The sequence below is a fragment of the Corvus kubaryi genome, unplaced genomic scaffold (genome assembly GCF_017639235.1).
Source record: "Corvus kubaryi isolate FWS band 111438036 unplaced genomic scaffold, C.kubaryi_AGA036_p1.0 37386, whole genome shotgun sequence".
Taxonomy (NCBI): Eukaryota; Metazoa; Chordata; class Aves; order Passeriformes; family Corvidae; genus Corvus; species Corvus kubaryi.
In genome coordinates, this window is record NW_024581128.1 from 1,946,656 (window position 1) to 1,970,898 (window position 24,243).

General features: G+C 49.5%; 2 protein-coding genes across 4 annotated transcripts; one reads left to right on the forward strand and one right to left on the reverse strand.

The window, feature by feature from the left end:
• Positions 1-201: 201 nt before the first annotated feature.
• Positions 202-8,757, forward strand: CEP68 (centrosomal protein 68). Of its 3 annotated transcripts, none has more exons than XM_042036711.1 (8): positions 202-237; positions 400-1,030; positions 3,142-3,564; positions 4,059-5,513; positions 6,611-6,733; positions 6,963-7,059; positions 7,524-7,670; positions 8,377-8,757. In XM_042036711.1, exons 2-8 carry the CDS (start codon positions 1,028-1,030, stop codon positions 8,406-8,408), a joined length of 2,280 nt encoding a protein of 759 aa, XP_041892645.1. In that variant the 5' UTR covers positions 202-237; positions 400-1,027; the 3' UTR covers positions 8,409-8,757. The 3 variants fall into 3 exon arrangements, with proteins under 3 accessions (XP_041892645.1, XP_041892647.1, XP_041892646.1); XM_042036712.1 differs by lacking the exon at positions 202-237 and adding an exon at positions 1,860-1,938 and having other exon boundaries at positions 244-1,030; XM_042036713.1 differs by lacking the exon at positions 400-1,030 and having other exon boundaries at positions 215-237.
• An 869-nt stretch (positions 8,758-9,626) lies between these two features.
• RAB1A (RAB1A, member RAS oncogene family) lies at positions 9,627-23,170 on the reverse strand. The gene is made up of 6 exons (XM_042036719.1): positions 22,937-23,170; positions 16,617-16,689; positions 14,483-14,578; positions 13,038-13,133; positions 11,934-12,065; positions 9,627-11,672 (listed from the first exon to the last, which is right to left on the reverse strand). Exons 1-6 carry the CDS (start codon positions 22,957-22,959, stop codon positions 11,475-11,477), a joined length of 618 nt encoding a protein of 205 aa, XP_041892653.1. The 5' UTR covers positions 22,960-23,170; the 3' UTR covers positions 9,627-11,474.
• Positions 23,171-24,243: the final 1,073 nt, after the last annotated feature.

Genomic DNA, 24,243 nt, shown 5'->3' on the forward strand with positions numbered 1-24,243 from the left:
TCCGCGCCAGCAGCCAATGGCAGCGCCGGGTGGGTGGGGGGGCGGGGGCCGCTCGGGGGGGGGGGGGCGGGGGCGGCTCGGGGGGCGGGGCCGGCGCGGGGTCAGCGACAGCCGCGGGGCGGGGCCGCCCCGAGCTCCGCTCCCATTGGCTGTCGGGCGGCGGGGGCGCGCGTGCTGACGCACCCGGCGCTGCCATTGGCTGCTGGCGCGGAGGGGGCGGGGCGGGGTCGCCGCTCGGTGAGTGAGGGCCGGGGCGCGGCGTGAGGGGGGTCCCGGGGGTGTCCCGTGGGTACCGGGATTCCAAAGGGAAAGTGGCCCGGGACCCCCGGGTGCGGCGCCTCCTCGGCTTCTTTGTCTTTATTTCTGGTCTTTTTTTGTTTAATTGCCATTTTTTTTCAGTGGCGGGCAGAGAGCGGGCGAGGAAAGGAGCAGAAAATAGCAACCCGCAGATCCCGCAGGCCTGAGAGGCGAGAGCGGTGTGGGTTTTCCCCAAAACAACTCCAGAAATGCTCCCCAGCCAAAGCGGAGCTGGAGGGAGACGGAAATTCCATCAGCATCCGCTGCGCTCACTGAATTCCATCAGCCAAGCGATACGCACGGGCAGAGGGAGCCCCTCCTTGGATAGAGCCCTCCTTGTCCGCCGGGCTTTGTGCAGCGCCTTGGCCGGCAGGGCCCTTCTGATGGCGTGAAAATGCTCAGGGATCGCTTTTCAGGAGAGGTCCCTGCGGACCTTCCCTTTGCAATGAATGAAGCAGCCCCACTGTCTTCCTCTGTTATCTAAAAACACGGCCGCGGGTACCATTTCTGGGAGACAATTGAGGGCTTGGCTGTAGCTGGGAGTTTGGGCTGTTTTCCTGTGCTTTTGAGGCCAGTGGAAAGTTTCCACCGTGCCTAAAGGTGTGGTCGTACATCCCTCCTCAGTCCTGCCCGAGGATTTGGGATTGTTTCTTCCTGTCGCAAGGGTTAATCTGGATGCGTCGCTGCCACGGGCAACCTGACCTCTGAATTTTTGTGGACTTGTTGGAAAATGGTGAGAAACCTTGTTTTCTAGACGCTCGTGTGGTTGGGAGTTGCACTTAGCGGCAGCAGGGTTTTCACTTTGTTGTTAAATACGACTTTTTGCCCGATTGTTCTGTGTGTGGGATGTGTGTGACATCCCCGTCTCGTTTGTGGCCGGGTGTGGTTTGGATATCCAGCTCCCTCTGAAGTTAACTGAAATCAGCTGCCTGAATTAGAGACTTTGGGAAATGCAGTGAGATCTCTGGTGTCCCTTTAAATACCCTTACAAATCCTGCAGTAAGCAGATTTACTCTCACTCCTGTGTGTTGGCAGGTTTCCTGGTTTCTCTTCAGCATCCAATTAGCTTCTGGAGATTTAATGAACCTGTGAGCCAGCACTTGCTCTTTTTTTAAAGACCAATGGCATCGTAGAAATGTAAATCACTGCATGCTGCCTCCATAAGATAACAAATGATCTTAAGTTCAGAATATTTGCCCTCCTCCACATAGTTAGGAAAATAACAGATGGGTCTTGACCTGTAAGTTTTATTTTATGTTGCTTAACACATGCTTTTCATATTTAAGGTCAAAATTCGATGTTTTTACAGTTGTTTTTACTGGGCTGACACCTGACTCAAACCACTAAATCTGCTGGAGGTAAAGATGTTGAAATCCCTTTGAATTTAACGTGGCATCTTCTGAAAAATAAGGCTGTCCTGAGCTTGGTTGTTAGTTACATACAGCACATTCACTTTTAAACTTTAGAGGCTGCTTCGATGCCTTGTTAACCTTTTCTTTCTTTTATATGTGTATTTTTAAGCCACGTAACAAGGGTAGGTTTATTGATTCCATTTTTTACAGCAACCCCACTTCTTTGTGTGGAAACAGGACCTTTCCGAGGGCAGAAGAGAGCAGTGCCATCCGTTTCAGATAACGTGATGTGTGTAGGGTTGGCTTTGGTGGCAATTTAAGGAGTGGAATGGGGGGGTCCAGGTGTGGGCTGGGGGCCGCTGGGTGAGGGCTGGCGGAGCTCGGGCTGTGCTCGTCCCCTCGGCAGCTGCTGCCGTGCGGGATCAGCTGCCGGCTCTGGGGAGGGGACAGGCGGCTGCGGGAGCTGCCACAGGTTGTGCCTGCGCTGGGATTTGGTTTCCCCTGGAGAGCCGGCGCGTCCTCCCGCCGCTCTTTGTTCCCAAGCCCGTGGGAAAACCCCGCTTGTCGGAGGGAGGGGTGGGTCATAAAACGAGACTGTGACAAAAGAGCTGATGGAGGGAGTGAGCATCAACTTGTTTTCCACTTCCAAATATTGTTTGGGAATTCTTTTTTTTTTTTCTTTTTTTTCTTTTTTTGTGTTTACTGTTGATGCTCCCTTGGCTGGTCTCTGCTGGCACTAGCTGGGGGACTACCAGCAAAATCACTCTGCTGACGTTTTCCTGCTGCCAGCACCTTGGTTTGGGCTGGAATTGTTGGAAGACGCTGTGTTGGGTCTCCTTGATTTGGCTCAGGGGTTGTCCTGCAGCAGCTCCTCACTCAAGCCCAAGCGAGTGGAAGCATTTCCATAAATTAATTTCCCAAAGAGTTAATTTCATGAATTGAGGTAGAAGCTGCAGAGCTGAGCTCCAGGTTTGAGTTTTACAGCCTCCTACCTCCCCCTCTAACTTTTTATAGCTGCTTCTTGCTTCTGGGTGGCTTCCACTTCAAGGTTTTGGGTTTGTATCTTTAAAAATGCTCAGGCTTCCACCCCAACAGCCTTCAGGGCTCAGCCACACCAGTAGGTGCTTTGTGTCTGAGTTAATGATGTCTCATTCAGGCCCAGTGACCTCATGGTGCACAAAGTGCTGGTGACATTGGCCATCAGTGCAGGACTCCAGTGCCAGCAAGGTGTAAAGCCCAGGTTTGTTCCTGGCATGGCTGGGTTGGAATGAGATTTTCCTGGTGTGTCACATCTTCAAAACCAGGAAATGCTGCTGAGATGTGAGCGTTTTCTCTTTCTGCTGTCCCACCTGACATACCAAGATGCTTCTTTATGAATTTCGGGGTCTCACCCAGGTCATGCTTAAGCTCTTCGTTATTGGGCAAACCCAGTTTTTGGCATGGAGACAAGGGGGGATGGTGAGATGCCATTGCTGTGTGCTGTGCATTTCAGAGAGCCCGAGGCTCAGCATCATCCTGTGGAAGAAGCTCTGTCCTGATGGCTGTGGATGTGGGAAAGTCACCTTCTGAAGCCTCACTGAGCGGGAAGGCCGAGGGCGATGGGAGGTGGGACAGTGCAGATGTGGAGACGGACTTCCCGGAGCTGGCAGGGAGCCTGCAGCGGCTTTTGGGGACAGAGGAAGCCAAGCCCAGGCTGCAAGGGACAGAGAGCGTGGCAGTGAGCAGACACAGTCACATGGCCACTGGTGTTACCCATGGAGGCTCAAGCTGCCACCCAGAAGTGTCTTCAGCCTCTGCACCTGGATTTCCCAGAGCAAGAGCAAACCCCTCAGGGAAAGGGGCATTAATGGATGCTGATGGTGGCCCTGTGCCTCGTCGAGTTGGCCACTGGTTCCTCTCCTCAGAAGAACAGCAGGTGAGAGGGTTTGTACCTGCAGGTGTTGCTGCACCACCAGGAAGTCCCAGGAGAGGTGGGGACTTGTTTGTCAGGGCTGGTCCAGCAAGGGCTTTCCATCTCTCCCAGCCAGAGTGTGCCCACCCCTGCCCAAGATAAGATGGGTGGTGAGGAAGGGCTTGGGCTCCAACACCCAAGATGTTGCCTCCATTCCGATGTTGCCAGTGCAGAGCTGGGAACTTGCTCAGGACAGTGCTCTTTAAATAAGCCTCTTTCTGCCAAATGACTCGTGCAGCTTCCCAAGCCCTTGTCCTCAAAAACAAGCCCTGCTCTGAGCAGCTGCAGGACATCCCACAGATGGAACAGAGTTCCACTTCCAGCCTCAGCTCATGGCAGGTCCAGGGTTGGGCTTTTATCTCCATATCCCGGCACAAAGGAGCCTTTTGTCCGGGTGCTGTGCTTCATTTCATGCATGTCTCTCTCTCCCTTTCCTTTTCCACCCCGTCTTTGAGCAGGTGAAGGTATCGGGCTGTTGGGACCCGGCGTCCAGCCCTCCCAGCCAGCGCAGCTCTGCCGAGGAGAACATCCTTGCTGGCAGCCGCCACGATGTCCATGTTGGCCGTCGGAGACAAAGTCTGGGAGCTCGATCCCCGTGTCCTTCCACCCCAGAGCTCCTGCGGCCCCAAACCCCGCCCAGCCCCGGGAGCGCCCTGCGGAGCCGCTCCGTGCTGAGCCTCTCCGCTCTGTCCTCAGAAGGGGACGGCCCCTCCGAGGAGCCGTCCGGCAGCTTGCCAGCCAGCACGGATGTCTCTTCTCCTGCGGCCACCACGGCCGCCCAGGACCTGCGCTGCCGATGGGGAGCAGAGGGCAGGGCCCTGCAGAGGCGGGAGCCCCTGGGCCCTCTGCTCGATTACCGCAGCGCCGTGGGGCACACCCGGGAGATCTCCTCCTACCAAGCCGATTACTGGGCCTGTGCCATTCCGGATTCACTGCCCCCATCCCCGGACCGCAGCTCACCCCACTGGAACCCCAACAAAGAGTACGAGGACTTGCTGGATTATGCTTACCCGCTGAGGCCGAGGTACAAGCTGGGAAGGATGCCGGAGCCTTTCTTCCACGACTCGGGAATAGGTCTGGACAGCTTTTCTGCTTCTCCTGAGGGCACATCCAGGTCCACCAGCATCTACGGCCGAGCTGGGCAGGCTCGGGGAAGCAGAGAAAATGTACTTTGGGAGTTTGTGGCCTCTGCAGAGAGATTCTCCACCCCAAAGCCTGGAAAAGGAGGCTGCTCAGGAGCTGGCTCATACTGTGAACCTTTACCTATTGCCAAAGCATCATTTGCAAGGAGTGCTTCCTCTCATCCTTCCAGAGGTTTTGCTAAGGATGTAAGGGTGGAATCAGCTGGGCCAAGCTCACCTGGGTGCCCTACTGGTGATGGGAGAAGCTGGGCTACCAGAGGGAGCCCCTGCCCAAACTACACAGGGCAGGCAAAAAAACCCAGTAGGTTTTTACCCACCACAGGAGTGTTCCCCCTGAGGAAGGAGTGGGAAGGTGATGAAGAATTTCTTTCCCTGCCTCCGAGACTACAGGAGCTGGAAAGGCTGGCTCAGTTTTTGTCCAATCTTTCCTTAACTATAAGGATGCCCAGGCATGACCACCATAACCTTCCACATCACAGCACCAGCAGGCAGCCCCTTTCATCCAGGTTGGCTCCTTTCAGAGAAGCGAGAGGCAGGGACAACAGAGGGAATATTGAGGGTTATGATGGGCTGTGGCAACACCGCAGCTCCCGAAAGCCCAGCTGGGAAGACATGGAATCATATGGCTGGATCCATAGGGATCCTCTCCAGGGGCGTCATCTACCATCTGGTCTCAGGGACACGCTGGATGGGATGTACCTAAATGAACCACGGGTCAGGGGGCATCCAAAGAAGAGCCAGCAGGGCGAGTCCCTTGTCCAGTGTGTTAAGGTAGGCTGAGACCAGAAATAAAGTTTATTCTGGGAAGATTGCACATAAAACGTGCCCGTCTTTATGGCACGATTAATTAAAGCTTCCCGTTCTGCATGATGTGCCCTGCCTGGCAGCTGGTGGTAATTTATGCAGGGGGGCTCACCAGAGCAGATAATTCCTTCTGATGGAGCAAGAGCCCATCTTGCTTTCCCTGGGGCTCAGTGTCACAGGCCAGGCTGAGTGGAGATGTGGCACTCAGCTGGGTCCCCCAGCCCGCCCATCCTGCAGGCAGGAGGCAGGAGCTGCAGCAGCTCTGAAGGGTTTCCTGATTATTTTGTGGATTATTAAATTTGTCCCAGCACTGTGCTCCCACCCTCCTCTCCATCTTCTTCCCACCCCAGTGCTGGGATGAATTTGGAAACGATGCTGGGCTGTTTGCACAGGAGCGTTATCATGCACATAGATGCAAACTCATCCCCTCCTCTGCTATGGAAATAACTCAGTTGATTCGAAAGGGTTTTTTCTGTATTTGTCATGCCAAATTGCAGTGCCAGGGAAAAGCACTGCTTTATGGGAAACTCCTGAGGAGCAGGAGCAGGTCTTGATCCTGATTTTGATGCCAGCAGAGGCTCCTGGGTTTCATGCAGCATCTTACAAAAATAATCCCTTACTGAGATGCTTTAAAAATAAATGAAAGCACTTAATTGAATGAGACAGTCCCTTGGGGAAAAGCAACTGCAAATTAACTGCCTGGCTCCGGTGAGGAGGAGGAGGGTGAGGATATCTCTTGGGCTGGGAGGTGGCGGAGGCCAACCTCTTCCTTCTTCAGTCTGGGTGCTACCAGCCTCCAGCACCTCTCCGTGTAGAGATTTCATGGTGACCCTCAATTCTTGCCACACGGTGAGTGCTGGAGCTGTGCAGGAGTTTAAGTTAATTTTTGCCTTTTTCCTGTTGACCCTTGGTTTCCCAAGCTTAGGGATGTTTGTGTGCTGGTGTTGGAGACAAACAGGGAACAGGTGCTTTCCAAAACACCACTGGCTCACCTTTTCCTGTCCCTGCCCTATCTCTGTTGCAGAAATAGATCGATGACCCCATTTTTATGCTTTGTTGAGCAGATGTTTTGCTCCCAGCTGGAAGAGCTGATCTGTTGGCTGTACAACGTGGCGGATGTCACCGGCAGCTGGGTGCCACCCTCACCAGATGCCGAGAGCGTGCTGGCATCGCTGCACCGCTACCTGGTGGGTGTCACCCTTGCTCTGCTTCCTTCCCCCTCTCCTGTGCTGCAGGCAGCAAGCAGTGGGAAGCCAGGCATCACTGGAATGGTTCAGGGTGCACTGGGTTTGCAAAGCCAAATTTGGGAGCACCAGGAACCTGCTTGGAGGAAACTGCTCCCTGGGCAACCTGCCACAGGTGTGTCTCTTTCAAAAACCCTTCTAAGCAAGGCTGCTCTTCTCCTTGCCTTGCCAGGAGTTCAGGAAGGATGTGGCTGACCACCGGAGCCTGACTGAGAGCGTGCTGGAGAGGGGAGAAGCTCTCCTGGCCTGCATGGCATCTAATTCTCCAGGTGAGGAGGAGCACTTGTGTGGGGCTGCTCATAGACATAGGTGATGCTGGTCAAGGCATCTGCCCCCCCAGAATCCCTGGCCCAGCCTGGCTGGTGCCACAGCACACATAGAGTGGTTGCTCTGGTGATTTAGAAGGGATTTCTAAAGGGTGGGCTGTAGCTGCAGTCACCAAAGGGGCTTTAGAGGTTGAGTGCTGCATTATGGATGGGCTTTCTTGCACAGTTCCAAAGGTTTTCTTTAAGACCCCCTATTCCTGCATCTTCGTGATGAACCTGGAGCCTCCTGGGTCAGTCCCCACCCCCTGCAAATGCTGCATCACAATGGGGATGGGATGAACAGCACATTATTGATTTTTAACACTCAATTTCCTTCCAAAGTCTGCCTGGGCAAGCAGAACTCTGCTCTGACAGACACTGAATTATTGCATTCCTGTCACCTCTATTCAGACGTTTTTGCTTTCCAGCTCTGAAAGACACGCTGGGTCTGATTGCCAAACAGTCAGAAGAGCTCGAGAGCCACGCAGAGCACCTGTATGAGTCCATCCTGGCTGCTGTGCGGGGCAAGGACGCGCTGCAGGACGAGGGGGGTGCAGCACACGGCTGCTCCATGGGTAAGCAGGGGGCAAACCAGCCTTGCTGCAGTGGGCAAAGAGGGGAGGAAGCACAGAAACACTCGAACTAGCAAACACCAAACATCAGGGTCTATTGTTACTTCTTTGAATCTGTTTGGAAAGCCTGAGAAGGCAGCAGGGAGACTCAAAATAGCTGCCCTGTCATGTTTAACCGTGTCAGGGAAAGAGCAGTGCGGGTGAGCCAGCTGATGAAACCCAAGAGCGCGAGGGGAGCGATGGCAGCTCTGCAGGGACCTGGCAGGCAGGTCCCAGTCACTCAGGGCTGAGGGATGGCAGCAGTCCAACACAGTCACCTGCTCTCCCCAAATCCCTTGCACAGCACAGGAAAGATGAGAAAGGGGTATCTTTTGGCTTTGTATTTTCTCAGAAACATTCTGATTGCTATATAACGGTGGGAAAGGCAAGCAAGTGACTTCAGGTATAAAATAGGGGCTAGAAAACTTGTTTGCTTATTTCTTGACCATCTCCCTTCAAAGAAAACTGGAGGCAAGTGTTTCAGGGGTGCCAGCCTCTTAGAAGAGGATAACAATGGTTTAAGTAGTGTTTGGTTTGTTGTGGCTTTTGAATTGCTACCTCTGCCCAGCTGTACCCTCTACACTGGTGAGATGGGGAAGTAGAGCTGGGGGTTTCTTTCTTTGTCAGACTGCAGGCAAAGCACAGCACCAAACACCTCATTTTATTTCAGGTGCTGCTGAAGTCAGGCCTAGGCTGCATTAGCCCATCTCAGGAAGGCCAAGAAGAATTGCAGCAAGCACCAAACCACCTCCATCACCTCTCCAGAGATGCCAAAATCTGTGTCCAGTTGCCCACAGGGCTGATTCCGGCGTGGGTTTGTGCCAGGGCTTGAGAAAGGTGCCCTGTACAGAAGGTGTGCGGCTGCTGAGATGTCTGGAGTTGTGTAAGGAATGTACAGCTGGCCTTTTCTGGTTTGTTTATTAACATAGCTTCCCTTTTTTTATTGAAGTGGGCTGTTCTGTGTTAGCAAAACATCAGGAACACGGAGTTTTTAACTGAGCAATCCATAGTGTGCTGTGAGCTCGCTAAGTAAAGCCTTGTGATTTTAATAGCCCTGTTCTCATGGTTTGTTTATGCTCATCAAAAATAGGTGTGAGAAGCCAAGAAATAGCAACTCCTTCTGGTTCTTGGGAGCAAACTGAGGGCCTGTTTATAATTACCACTCCCTGCTGAAGCAGGGCCTACTTAACTTTCAATTTTGTTATTCAAAAACACAAAAAGCCATGATACTGAATCCCAATAGAGCAATAAACAAGCGAGTACAGGCAGGGAGGAGCCAGGTTCTGTGTAAGCTGCTGGTTCCTGCTGCTGGCAGGAGCTGCGTTAGTGCTGTGCTGGTTTCCTGGGGTAGAGAGTCGTGCCTTCCCCCCTTCCAGCTACTGCAGTTAAACCACTGCTCAGAACATTCATCAAGGGTTTCCAAACCCCTTCTCCAACAGAAAAAGGGCAGCTCTGAAACAGCATAAGGTAAGTAGCCAAAAAAAGTTACAGAATGTTGCTACTTGGCTTTAATTAACCTTTAATCTGAGTGGTGATCATCATATTTTTGTGCAGAATACATAAGTTCTCCCATTCCTGTGAACAGAACACAGAGAAGTTTCTGTTCTGCACAAGCAGAAGGTGAAAGCAAAGTTAAACTGAAGCAGTTACAGCAAATAATTAATTGGGGTTTTGATATTCTCCCATCTTCTACATCCTCAGCTTGAAGGGCAAATTTTTTTGGCCCATTGTGTCCCAAGTATTCAGTATTTCAGCTCACAAACTACAGTGCGTTTTTCCAGGACTTTCAGGCCTGCTCTACCCTCGTCACACAGCTCAGCCTGACAACCCCAGGCTGCAGCATGGAGCAGCACCAGCCCAACGACCCATTTGTGACTGAGGGGGAAACAAAGAACCACCAAACACCTGGTGTAGCCCAACTGGTTTTGTAATGCTTTTATTACTGTATATATTAACATTGGTTTGGATAGTATGTAGCAGGCATCTCAACATTGAAGTTCATTTGTGCACTCTCTGCAGGGAAGATGTTTTACCCTCAACACACCTCCTTCTGCTTCACTTCCTGACCTCAGCAGCACTCACTGCTCCTCCTGTTCTGGAGGAGCAGGAGATCACATGTATAATGAATTATACTGACAAGCACATCTCTACTAGAAAGCACATCACTTTATTGTGAAGGTCTCAAGTGGAAGAGTTCAACTTAACCATGACAATACTTTATGTATTACAATTGCCTGTTGATTTATGCAACTATGTTGAAGAAAGCTGTTAGCCAAAGTCACCCCCCCCCAAAAAAATCAGAGGATATTTGCACCAGTTTTAGTTTATACCTCACAACATACCTAGGCTATATTTTTACTATCACAGGGTGTATTTACTACTAGGGGAATGTTACATGGTCTTTCAAACATGAGACTATTTACAGAATAGGCTGAACATTTGAGTTTAGATAAAGCTGAACAATTTTACATGTATAGGAAGTGTTATAGGCTAGCTTTCCTGTGGCTTTTAGCTAGACATCAGGCACTAATGATTTGATTAGCTCTGTACAAAGAATCACACACCATCCAAAACCTCTTGGCTGCTGGTTAGTTCCAAATTGTTTGAGAAAGCGCCTACTTTGAGCAACAGTTTGGTGGGGCCTTGCTATCCCCATGTCACCCTCCTGGTGCCTCGCTGCAGAAGGGAATAGAAGCTAAGCTGTTGCACTAAGTCAGAAGATACTGATTAAAAGAGGATGGAATTAACAGTATATAGAAAAGACATAATATACTGGTAGAAAGTTTTACCTCCCCAAGGTTATGCTGAAATCGTTCATGTTAGGGAAATACTGTTCTCTCCCCTGCTATGCAAAGCTGACAGGAATTCCCTACATCGAGTCCTTGAGAAATAAATTAAGTTCCGAGACTAAGTTAGGGAACTGTTGTACATTCAGAGTGCATTTTGCCTCATGAACCTCGGCTGGGTGTTTCTGGGACAGCACACGTGCCTTAAGCACCATGACAGCTCAGGCTTTGGGGCCATAGTCACTGGGCGAGTTACAGGGAGGGTCTGAGAGCCATGGCTGCACACACAGATATGTTGTTTTGTGCACAATGCAAGCCTGATTTCCCCCTTAGCCATACAAATTAAGACAATATTTATCACCATACAGTTTGATATTACTTCCAATAAGTACAATATTTATTAAACATTTCTTCAGTTTTGTTACATATTGTGCAACAAATTACAATATTCTGCAGCCACAAATTATATGCAGAGTATGAAGAAACTATTAATCAGATAGTGTGATCTCTCCATTTATAATTCTACAAGAAGGAACTAGCAAATCAGATCTTACATATATCTTACTAAATTTTATGCATGGAAAGTGACAGACACTGTTGTGCTGTTTGATACAAAATGGCTAAACTTCATCTTCAGAAGACTAAACCTGACATCTAAACATGCCAATAGAAACATCAAAACAAAAATACATCCTAACCAACCACAGGAAACAGTCTGGTATCAGGAAAAGCAACAAGGATTACACGTTTATAAACCAGCACACAAAGGTTTAAAACAGTTCTGAAAATGAAGTTAGCTGTCTTGAGTCAAGGGAATAAAAAAAGTCAGTATTGACCATTTACAATCTCTGACCTTTGTGGAGACGGTAAGAATCTGTTGTAGTGCAGCTACATACAGTACAATTCAGGCAATTTTTTTTTTTTTTCACTTGGGTTCAGATTGCAAATTCATTGTTGTGAGACAAAAGGGGAGAGGCAAGTTTTAGCAGCAACCTCCACTAGACTGCTTGACTGGAGTGCTCTGAATTTTAACATTGGACTTCTCTGCACCACCAGCTGTCGCTCCCGGACCCATTCGTTTTTTAATCTCGGCAGCCATGGTCATGAAAGACTGTTCTACATTTGTGGCATTCTTTGCACTGGTTTCCAAAAACGGAATTCCAAGAGAATCTGCAAATTCCTGCAAATTGAGAAACAGTGAACAGTAAGCTCATACACAAGTTCATACCTCACCTCATTTCCTGGAGCACCACCACTGGATAACCCACAAGTTCCTGGATCCCACCCCACACCCCATCTCCAGTCTGAAGACAACTTGCAGGGCAGGGGGTCATTAAACTGCCCCCATTTGCGACACACGACACCTCCCTGCCCTGGAACCTCCGTGCATGACAAACCAGAGTAGGTGCTCAGCCAAGCAAACACATGAGCCCCAACATACCTTTGCTGTTGTATAGTCTACTACTTTCTTTGTGGTCAGATCACACTTGTTCCCCACCAACAACTTGTTGACGTTTTCACTGGCATAACGGTCTATCTCCTGCAGCCACTGCTTGACATTATTGAAAGACTCCTACGAGATAAGAGAACTGTAAGCAAGGCCCTTGATAAAGAAGCAAGTTCAGCACTATCCCTTTGGTCACGGCCAGGAAAGAGTATGAAGCAGTGCACTTATCCATGTGATTCACCACCACAGGAGAGGACTCTAATGCTGCCAAACTCCCCTGGACGGCCTTGGGCCAGTAACCACAGGGCCCATGCAGCTCCTGTTCCCAGCCCTACACAATCGGCCCTTCCTGCACTCTTCCCCCAATTATTTTTCCCTGCTCCATATATTGAATATTCAAGATCTTTTACCATCTGGGACTCTTCCTCCTCCTCCTGTAGCACAGACAAGAGCCATGGCACACAGCTGAAACCAGACGCATCCCACATATTTACAAAGCATCAGGTATTAGGTGCAAGCCACCTTGCTGTGTAGATATGGTGAAACAACCTTTGACTCCGGAAAAGCCGGACTAATAATCCAGTTAGTGACTGAACACAAGCATTCTTTTTCTATTAATTCAGGAAGCCCTATACTTCCCAAATGCCCTTCAACAACCGCACCAGTTCTTCAGAGATCCTTTCACAGAAAACACTGGCTCAGTTGTATCCTGCATGCAGGCTGACAATTTTCTGTTCCAAATGCTGGTCTTTACTGTAGACCACAGTATAAGTACATTCAGAAATCTTTCAACAACTTCCATCAGTAACTCAGACTTCCTGCTACCAAAGGCAGGGTGAGAAGTATTTACACAGAACAATCAGTTACCTGCTTACCAAGTTTTAGGTTAAGCCTAAGATACAATTGCTCAGGAGCCACAAATCCTACTGCTTCCTTTATTTCTGCCAAACCAGAGGCAAACACATACATTTAGCTTGATAAGCCTTAACACAGCCTGTAGAACTGTGGTCACTGTCTCCTTAAGATGTGCCCAGTTGTTAAATTCCCAATTTACTCATCAGCCTGGAGAAACTCTGCAGGCACAGGTTTAACACTCACCTGATCTGTAACATCATACACAACTATGATGCCATGAGCTCCTCTATAGTAACTGGAAGTGATAGTCCGAAACCGCTCCTGTCCCGCCGTGTCCCACTGCAAGACAAGTAACAGGGTCAGCTACTGCAGCGTGGCTGAGCCAGTGCTCTACATCAGCTTCCAGAAACAGCTCAGCCGAGCAGCCATCCAACTACAACCATATACAAGCCACAGCTACAGCAGTGGCTCTGAAGCTGAATGCATCAAACAGGATTCAAGGGGATCACGTATTTTAACTGAGAGTTACACCTTGTAGTTACTTTTCTAAAGTGCTCATTTTTTTGGTTTCAGCCAAGTGTAGTCAAGAGATCTCTGAGGAAAACATTAAGCAGTTTTGACCCATGAAGATGCCACAGTTCAGTGGTCAGAAGAGCAAACACAAGCCAGGGCTTGAAAACCTGTTAGGAATAAGGTCAGAGAGCTGCACATCTCCAACATGACCACTCCCTTCAACTTCCTTGGCACACAGGCTCTGGCAAAGGTATTTAAAGGCAACAACTCAAACCAAACTTGGAGAGTTAAGAAGGGACATAAGGTGCTTGACCTCTTCTCCCACCCAGGACAGGGAGCAGGACTCGCCCAAACATTTCTCTCCCTGGAGCTGTGTCAAGAATAGGCCAGGCTGTGTATTAAAAACAGACTCACAGAAGATTTCAGCAGTGGCAGCATTCCTAGTGGGCTGCTGTGTAGTCAGAACAGTTACATTAGAGTCTGGAAGCTCAGGCTTCTGGCTGTAAGCTGGACTCTGCTCCGCAACACTGAATCCCTGAGTCATTGCCTTCAAGTCCTGAGAGCCTCTGCTTGAGCTGGAGGCAGTGGCTGACAAGGATTGTCTGACCTTGCACTGATATTAGATTTCATCACACCAGTCACCCTTTTAGAGTGCTTCAAGATTAAAGAACTGCCAAGTCTCTTCCCCTGTTTATTCCAAGTGAAAGGCCAAAAGCATAACCAGAAAACACCGCCCAGTGCTAAGGCAGCCAGGCCAGTTACAAGCCTTTGTGTCAGTTTTTCCATTCAGGTCAACAAAAGCAGAGTTTCCAGCACTTAAGACAGTAGAGCCTGGTAGTAACAGCTGCTGTGGAATTCAGGCATCTTGGACAACTGAGTCGTATTGCTGCACTTACACAAATCCCAGCTAAATACTGCAGAACTACACCAATTTTGATATGAGAGCGCTCCAGCACAGAATCTCCTCTTCCAGGCAAACAGCCTTGATAATAAGCACCCTTCTTTAAGGACAGGTGAAGGGAAGTCTTGTGAAAACTGCCTTGCCTCTTATAACAGGGAAAATATCCCATGTATTTTAATGTATTTTAAAGTACAAAGGTAACCACCAATAGCTACGAATATAACTCTCTGCTCCAACAGACTGAAGCACCCAGGAGTTGAGAAATGCTACTTACTATCTGAAGCTTGATTGTTTTCCCATCTAGTTCTATAGTTCTGATTTTGAAGTCCACACCAATTGTGCTGATGTAACTTTCTGTGTACGTGTCATCCTAGGAGAGAGAGTGAACATAAGTCAAGCCAGCTGCACCTCTTCTGCACTCACCTACTTCATTATGCACCAGTCAGACAGAGGACTTCGTTTCCTTGTAAAACCAGCCTGATCTCTCATGGCAAAGTCCAGGAGATGGCCAAGCATTTCCACCAAGTATTTACTTTTCAAAAATTCTGCAGCTTTTAAAAGCACCAACCAAACTTGTGTTTCAAAAACCAGTCAAAAAAGCCTCTTTTCTGGAAATCCTGTAGTGTCAAGTCCTTGTGAGCTGAAGTGTAAAATACAGTCTTTGCTCGTGTTGGCAGACTGAAGAGCTACTTAGAATAACCACTAAGGTTATTAAAACACACCAGATTTTTGTTTTCCTTTGATGGTTTTTCATCTGTGTTCCACAGCAGCTACCTAGAACAAGTCAGAGGCTCTGCTGCTGCAGCTGGTTGCTAAGGCAGGTTAGAGTTACAGCTGGAGTACTGGTGCTAAGGCCTCTGCTCTGCAGCCTGTGTCAATACAGGAGGGAAAACACTGCTTCAGCAGTCTGCAGGGACTTGGCTGCAGTCTCCAACAGGCCTTTAGGCACACAGAAGCTGCTGGGTCAGTTGTTGCTACCTTCTAGTGATTGTCAGCTTGTCAGCAGGAAGGAAGTTTCTATTCCTAAAGTACCCAAAGGCTAGAACTTCATGTACAATGTACCACAAAAGGCTTTATGCAACCAGTAGGTATCACAAAAACAAGGGATTTCTCTGGGCTGTGAATGGAAGACATCTTAGGTAATACATCCAAGTATGAATAAAGTATTAAATCTTTCAGAATGACATGACATTTATTTCCTTAAGATTTCAATACTCCAAAGGGTACGTTTGAAAAGCCTGAAGAAGTTCAACCTACAGCAGCAAGAACACAGGTAAGTGAATGCTGTGGTAATTCCTTATGTCAGGCGAATACAGCTTAATTGGAAAAGCACATCTCTAAAGGAAAAAACTACTCAGTTGAAGAAACACCAGATAACAGAGCACAAACTTAAGATGGCTAACAAAAAAGAAAAGTTGGATTATTCACATGAAGCCAAAATTAATTCAAAAGTATCTGCAAGAGAAGCAGGCTAGACTGCTCTGGGAATGCTGCTCCAGCTGTGGTGTAACTTCCAGTGCGCTGCCTCCATACTGTGAGCAGAGCAGGTGACCTCCTCCTCCTACTGTTCATACCGGCCCCAACAGCAGCCATAATGGCTTTAACTGAGGCTACTGTACACCCCAGATCACCATTCCAGATTAGTAACACCGAGTACACCAGGCTCTTACCAGAGGTGCCCAGAGCAACTGCTCAGGCTGTGAAAATGAAGCCATCACCTTGCTGTAGTGTCCCACTCAAGTTTCTAAGCTCATGTCCCACATTCTGCTTCCCTTCCTCTCCTCCCGTGGCAACATAAAGCTGCATTTTGCAGAGGCAGAGATAAGAAGTTCACTGGACTTCAGCTTTTTCTACTAAGAGCTGTCAAACCCATTTTAAATTTTCTTGTTGACAGGAAAACCAGAGCCAGAACAGCTCACCAGCAATTTTAACATTCACTAAAGAAAGCATAAGACCTTATTGTTCCTGGAGTATTGTTTACATTACTTCTCTGACTAAACAACTGGTAGATCTTTTCACTGCAGATATCAAACTTCATCTGGCTGAAAATGTTCTTATCAAGCAGTAACTGATCAAGGTCTTTACTCCTCATGCCTAAGGGCACACCCCCAGAATTCCTTCCATCCTCAGCACTCTACCAGTACTGTAATGATGGAAGTTAAATTAAGGTATCTTGTTCTCAAGTAACAGGAAAATTAGAATTAATCTTAACTGGACATATTATTGATATTATTTCTTTCCAGTTTAGTCAAACAAATACATCATCTAGGCTCAAATTCAGAAGACAGGAGGAGTCTGCAATATTATTCTTTGGTAGTACCAGGCCTGTCAGACATCAGCCCTGCTACCTGAAAGGGAAGTTCTTGCTAAGTACCTCTTTTACATAGTTGTCAAGCATGATCACTTACTGCAAACCTAAGCAGAAGGCAAGATTTCCCAACACCGGAGTCTCCAATCAGAAGTAGCTTGAATAAATAGTCACTGCAGAAGGAAAAAAAAATTAGGTCACTTAATGAAAAATACTGTCAAGAATGAAGTTCCTTACAGTCAGTACATTATGACTTTTGAGAAGGGTAAATTAATTCACTGCTAGGGAAATCACCTACAACTCCAAGCTCCTCTATTCAGTTTAGAAATTCACAATTTACTTGTTAAGGGAAGTGTGAGGCAGATGCTCTGAACACAGCATTTTTGTGTGGAACTGTGCTTTCCTGGGAAGTTACTCTGAGGATAATAGCGGGACTATCAGCAGGAATACCACAGTCCTACCCCAGCCCTTTGTAGTCTAGCTGAGATGAAAATCATGCTTTGCAATTGAGTGCAAGCCCCCTTATTTGGCTGAGTAACTCAAATAACACACAGGTGGTGGTAACAGCCTGCTGCCCTCCAGGGCCGTTATCTTTGCTTCTTTAGACTCAGAGGTTTGATTCCACAGCCCAGCTGTACCAACACCAGGGAGCTGCCAAACCCGGCCGTTTCTTTCCTCAGTTCAAGTTACTCACATTTAAGTTCCAGCAGAATGCAACAGCGCAATTGAATACCCACCTTCCACAATAGACTATGAGCAGTGACCAATACCACACCTGCCTTCCAGGAATTAAAGCAAAGCTCAAGTCATTTCCAGATGAGGATACATCTCTGGGGGATGGCAGGTGTGGTATCAGTAATTCTCAAGATACACTGAAGAATTGACAAATCTTTTGCTTAATGTTGAGTCTTCCCAACATTAAAGAATAAGCACAGTGTCACCAACCAGCCTATATTTACACTTCAAAGAGTGGTGAAGATTTCGCTGTTGGCAAAATACCGGGTTTTGTCTTAGTCCTAAGACTAATGGGGAAATTTCATGCTAGAGAACAAGTAACAGAGAGAAACAACAACCCACCACTTACACAAGTTATTTTGCTTCTCAAGTACTACATTAACTCATTGTCAGTTGACAACCCTTCAGCCCTGCAATGGCCAAGATTAAGTCCTGTTCTCACTTAACCACATCAGTTCAACAGCCATATTCTTATGCCCACTTAAGCAAGGTGAGTAAAGATTAAGGGTATGTAAAGTGCCTGAAGTCAACTGTCCCCACCTATTATTCCCTAGAATCGCCACTGCCTCTGGCTGGCAGGAATCCAGCCAGGAAACAGCATCCATCCCCAGCTGATAACAGCCAAGCAGATGGCCAACCACAGCTTTTCACCACTCCTCTGCTCAAGTGCCCAAGTGCCTCTCACCTGGCTGGGCCCAGGCTGCAGAACACACCCGGATAAAACCTCCAGTGTCTGCAGCACCTATGCCAAGGCTAGAGGGGAGTCAGAAGTGCTGAATGTACCAGCTAAAAACCCAGTCCTTAGAAATGCAACCTTCCCTCAGAGTGTACAGCTAAAAGCACTAAAGGCATCAAAAAAAAAAAAAAGTCAAAGGATACCTAGCAGTTTGCAGTCACAAAATTCACCACTCCACCTGTCAAGTCATGCACTAACACAAAGCAAGATGGCTTTAGGAGAATGGCAATTAACCCAAACTGTTCAGGGGACACAAGTTACATTACCCCACAACCCACACATTGCAGTAGATTCAAGATGGGTGAAGCACTATTACAGACCAGAAAACTTCTCACCCCCAGTAATAGTTTGGTCCCCAAGAGCAGCAGAAACTCTGTAACCTGGAGACCAAGGTAAAGTATGAGGGCTCCAGGACCTGGTCCACTGTCACACCTATGCCTTCTTCCCCACCACTGTGCCTCAGCTTCCACACAGATCCTTCCAACTCCAGCAGGAAGTTTGGGCTGTTCAGCTCCCTACAAACACAGGGTTTTCATCAATCCTGAAGTCAAATTATTACTTAGAGCTTGCAGCAAATTATAATCCCCTTGAGAATATTAACACACAGACGAATATGAGCACTGTATTGTCTTCACTAAAATTAGTGGGAAAAAAGTAATTCCTTCCTGATAGAGGTAAGGCTTCAGCTGTAAGTCTGGGATCCACTTAAAAACTTCCACTTGCTTCCAAGACTAATTCAGGTTCCCCCAGGCCCCAAACATGAAGAAAACTTGTCTTCCTCTGTTACTCCTCATGCTAAGAGCAGCTCCCAGCAAAACCTACCCATTAAATCTCTTGCTCTTCAGAAGCAAACAAGAACAGTAACTGTGTGTACGCAGAACTGATGTTAAGCTAACACAACAAGAACTCAGAAGCCTTAAATACTGGGTTTGATATCTTTGCTATTCAGATGCCCCCTCACTTTGGGCTTCAGTATTTCCAGAACCACAGAGTCATACGGTGGTCTGCAGCACCAGTCCAGCTGCAGCACAGCTGGAAACAGCCTTTACTGAGTTAGTTCTATCTCTGATCTTACAAATGGGTGTTGTGTCACAAAAACCTAATTTTTGGCAGGTAAGACTTTCATCAGTTTGGGAAAAATAGAAGTAAGACTTTAAGAACTTAAGATTTTAATTTTTTAAAACACTCCATATTCCAGTATTACAGTGCCTTCCTTTCCAAGTACAGTTTAAAGCTTTAAAAGATACAGCTTCCAGACCTTTTAAAATATAGCAGGTGCCTATTTAGGGCCATAAGAACCAAATGTGCAGTTTGCTAGACAGTGTGATGCTTGAGACAGCTCTTGGGTACAGCAGCAGTTTAAATCAAGTAAAACTTTAAAAAGCTACAAAAATTTGCAGAAACCTATTTCTAGACTGAGCTACACCAATAGAATATTTGCGTAAAAGGGTTCAACCATAGCAATGCATCCAACAAACCACACAGGTTATTTGGTATTCACTCCCAAAGAGCCACACAAATATTTCTGAGGCCACTGAATTTTGCTCTTTAAACCTGAAGACTTCAAACTCATCAGCTCCTCCAGTTCAGGGAGCCTTCATAAAGCTGGCTGAGCTATGCAGCACAGCCTTCTCCACACTCCTTGGGAGACAGTGGGAATTCAGGTTAATCATTCAATTATTTCTCACCATTTACATAAGCCAGCCATACTTGGGACGTTTAAAAGAGCACTGTGGAAGAGCATGTGCAGCAAGGCAGGTGGGTACAGTGAGTAAGAGTGAGGCTTTCAAATCCTCCCCATAACTTCCTCTTGCCAGAGAGATAAAGGACAAAGGTGTTAAATGTAACTGCCTCTTGCCAAAAAAGAAAAAAAAAAAAAAAAAGGCACCGCCAAAACAGCCCTGTTGATGTTTTGAGCAGTGCAGCATCCTCCTGATACACACGTGTCTCATGTCAGAGAGTTCAGCAGAAAACCAGGAAATCAACTTGAGGACAGACCTGGCCAAAGCTGTGTGGAACAAGGGACCTCTAAGATACCACTGTTTATATCATTTATATAAGGAGGCCTGTGGGGATTTTTTAAATGCCAGGAGGGTTTTATGCCAAAACAGACAAGGCTAGGTAGTCATCTGTCTCCAACAAGAACTGCTGGAGCTGGCTTTAATCACTGATGTCAGCTGCAAGTTTACTTGTAAACAGGTACTCACAGCAGCCTCAATCCCCAGTCTTTGTTCTACCACCCCAGAAATTTTGAAGAGGAGCACGACTGCCACTCTGATCACACACAGTTTGTGCAAGTAAACAGAATCCAGAAGACACGATGCCACCTTGCATGGCAGATTGCTGTTTAGAACGGTTAGAACACAAACAAGTTCAGATTCTTCCAGCAACCCAGGAGCTGTCACTCAATTGTCATCTACTGACCACCATCACACCAGACTGAAACCCACCTCACTGGTATTCCCAAACACTTCTGGAGAATGCAAAAAGTACCCTCCAAGATTTGCTCCAAAACCCACTGAGTTTCCTCATCTGTGCTTGAAGGTATCTAGAACAAGATCCAGGCAGAACACTGATCAAGACTAACGCCTGATACTACTTGGCTGCTATGGACTGTGCACCCACCAGTGTGTTTATGCTGGTCAGCACACTCCATCCAAGTTGGAGAAGGGCAGGAAATGCTGAACCTGACATGACCTAGTCACAACAGAGTCAATATTGACATTTTGCTCATTTAAACACCGGCAGGGAAGAAGGAACAGAGGGAACACATCCCAATGCTTGGTGGGCAGGTGTTTTCAGAATTCAGCTTCCAAACACTAATTTTAATATCTCATCTACCCCTCTTCAACTCCTTCACTTATCTAAAAACTAATGGTCTACTAGGCTGTCCCACAGACCTGGCTTCAAGGAAGCTCTCAGAAGCACAACTCCCCTTCAAACCTTTGCACGAGCAGGATCTAACCCTGTAGCTTTATCAGGAAAGCTGAAGGATGTAGGTCTTGAGTGAGAAATTTTAACTAGCTATCCCACTGACTTCTGACGGAGTTCTGGCATGCCCAGGAGAGAGGATTTGGGGCTGCAGCCTGATCTGAAGCTGTGATAGGGAAGTGAGAATGTGTTACATTACAGGCAAGGCACTTCTGAGAGGATGAATGGACAGATCTGTTACAGGGAACCAGAAGGAATAATGTCATAATCCCTTAAATCTTATTCCTGTTTTAACAGGGATCCAAGTATACACATTACAGTGACAGGTATTTTCTGCCTATCTCACCACACCCTTTCCCTCTCCTCCCCTCATCCTGCCGACGCTGGCCTCTCAGGAAGCGGCAATTTAACACTATGAGTTAATCTCAAACTACAGCTTTTCCTCTTTGTTTCACTTTCAAGAACTCAGCTGTGCTCACCACCAGGAACAAGCACTCTTCACTGAGAAGGAGTCTCTCTCAAAACACTGTCCTCAGCACTCAGTGCCTCTCAGTCCAGAGGGCTGAGAGACTGCAAGAAAGAAAATCTATGGAAAAAGCCCCCTCCACCTCATTTGTCCTAGTGGCCTAACACTCTTCAGGCAGTGTCCCACTACAAAACTCAACAGTCTGCAAGGTAAATTTGAGCTAAACTCTTGAGAGCCATGAGGACCATGGGGCACCAGCAGTCTGTTGGATTTTCATCCACTGCCCACCTCCAGCTACTGTTTTGGTGTTTTCCAAAGCTACATGAGCAAGTTTGTGATGTAATCTTGCCAAGATGTAACTCGAGTTCCTGGCTGTACCTCCTGGTTGCCACCAACGCCCTCACTAGCCGATGACTACTTGTTTGCTCCTCAGGTGATTTTAATGGACTCAGAGTCTATTAAACCAACCCCACTGACAGAAGCAGAGAGCACAGGAGCCATGGCCACACAAGTCAGGAGCCTCAGCTGTGTGGAAGGGCAAGCTGTGAGGACAAAATTGTGGGTGTCTTCCAAGAGCAGAGTCCATGGATATCCGGAGCAGCAATGTCACACCACACGTGCATTTCAGTACCAGAGCCACTCCAGTGGCATCAGATGGGACAGCGGCTTCACCACCCCAAACTGGGGTGCCAGCAAAGCCAGCATCTGTGAAAGGATCCTGAACACATCCTACAAGGCTAAAGGGTTGGAAGCACAGCAGCTAATTTTTGAACTCCTTTCTAAAGTAAGCCTAAGTCCCTCCTCTTACTCACTCAAAAAAGCTTTGAGCAAAATAAAGTTTATTGTTCCCGACAGCCTAGTGGGCAGGACACAGCTCCCCGAGTTACCAGGATACAGACAACCCCTGGGCAGAGAGCTCAGACAGCCCAACTCCCGAGCAGGCCAACTAAAGAAAAAGGCCATACTCACACAACGACCCTCCCAAAAACCCCTTGTGTCATCACCAGGTTTTCTAGGCAAGTGCTATTTCAGCTCGAAAGAGCCCCAAGAGCGTTTCATTATCAAGTCACAGCGTTGCAAAATCTACATAGGCAAGAAGTGTTTTGCAAGAGCCATGTGACACACACATGACTTGCAGCTAAAGCGAAGGGTGGACCCCTGGCTACGGAGCCGCCACCAGCCGGGGGGATCGGCTTTCACAGGGCGCCGGTGTCCCCCCGGTCACTTGTTGGAGCCAAGGCCCCGATGTGCATTCCCGAGGTTCGGGAACATCGCCGTCGGCTACGCCCCACGGCGCTGTCGGGGCGGCGGATGCCGGTTCCCAGCGGGGACACCATTACCTCCCCACAGCCCCGCCGGGACCCACCCCCGGGCGGCCGCGCTGCCTCCCGCCCCCCCACCCCTCCTCCTCCCCCGCCGCCGCTCGGGCCCGGGTGCGGCTCCGCAGGGACTGGGGGGGGCTCGGGCCCTCGGCCCCGCGGGCCCAGCGCGGTCCCCCCGCGCCCCGTGGCGCCCCCAGCGCGGCCCCGGGGCCGCCCCGTCCCGCACTCACTATTCGGGGTTCATGCTGGACATGTCCGTGGGGCCCGCGGCCCGAGGGACGGCGAGCGCGCTGTGAGGGGGCGGTGCGGCGGCACCTCCCGCCGCCGAGGCAGGCGCTCCGCGGTGCGCTGGTCCGAGGGAGCCGCGATCACCCGGCGCTCGGCTCGGCCCGTCCGCCCGCGCCCGCTCCGCGGCCTCCGCGCTGCGCCTCAGCCCAAAATGGCCGCCGGAGCCCGACCAGGAAACGGGGCGGCCGCTCGCCGAGCAGCGCTTACATGGCCGGGGGGCGGCCGAGGGGCGCGACGGGAAACCGAGTCCACGCCGCCGCCGCCGCCCGGCCGCGCTCCCTCCTGCGGACTCGCTCTCCCGGTGGCCACTGCGGCGGCAGCAGCGCATGCGCGATAGCCGGCATTTCTTCCCTCGGCCCCGTCGGCTCGCAGCGGCGGCCGGCGGCGCTGATTGGCGGGGAGGCGCCGGCCGGGGGTGACGTCTGCGGGCAGACGTGGCAGCCCGGGCGAGTCAGCGCGCGGGCGGGGCGGGGGCGGGGCCTCGGCGCGCGAGGCGGGGCGGGGCCGCACCCGGGCTTCATCCCGGGCTTCATCCCGGGCTTCGTCGCTCCTTGCATCCCTCCCTCCATCCATCTCTGCCAACAGCCCTCGCTCCATCCCGGTGCCGCCCGGGCAGGGCGTTATTTCTCCCGGTGGTTCCCTTTGCTCCGCGCCGAGCGGGCGGCAGGGCGAGCCCCAGCCCCGCCCGGGGTCTGACACCCGCGGCCCGGTCGGGCTCTCGCTGTCTCTCGGGGCCTGTGGCCGGGGGCTGCGGGACGGCCGGGGGAGGCAGCCCCAGAGGGGACAGGGTGCGGGACAAGGCTCCTGGGGAATGCGGCCAGGCCTGCGGTGCAGGGGATGGTGCGGGGAGGAAAGGGACACCCCGCTCTGGAGCCTGTTCAGCCTCCCCTCCGGGCCGGTGAGGGGTAGCGATGGAGGCTTTGGGAGGCGCAGGGGTGGCCGGCGGTGCAGCCGCATCTGGAGCAGCACAGGGCAGCTTCAGCCCCTCTAAGGCCTGTGTTTTTCACATGCATTAATAAGTCACTGTCCCTTTTTGCACTGCCGTTGCATCTTTTATCAAAACCTCTTTACGAGCGTTAATCACATTTCACAACATACTTTGGGCACAGTAAATATTTCTAGGCTCTATTGGCTGCTGGGAAGCGGGCATGGAGAGACTGCCACATGCCTGGGATCTCAGAGCAAACAACCTGTTAAAGCTGGAAAAATTCACAGTACAGGAGCCTACTTTCTGGTCAACCACTTTTAA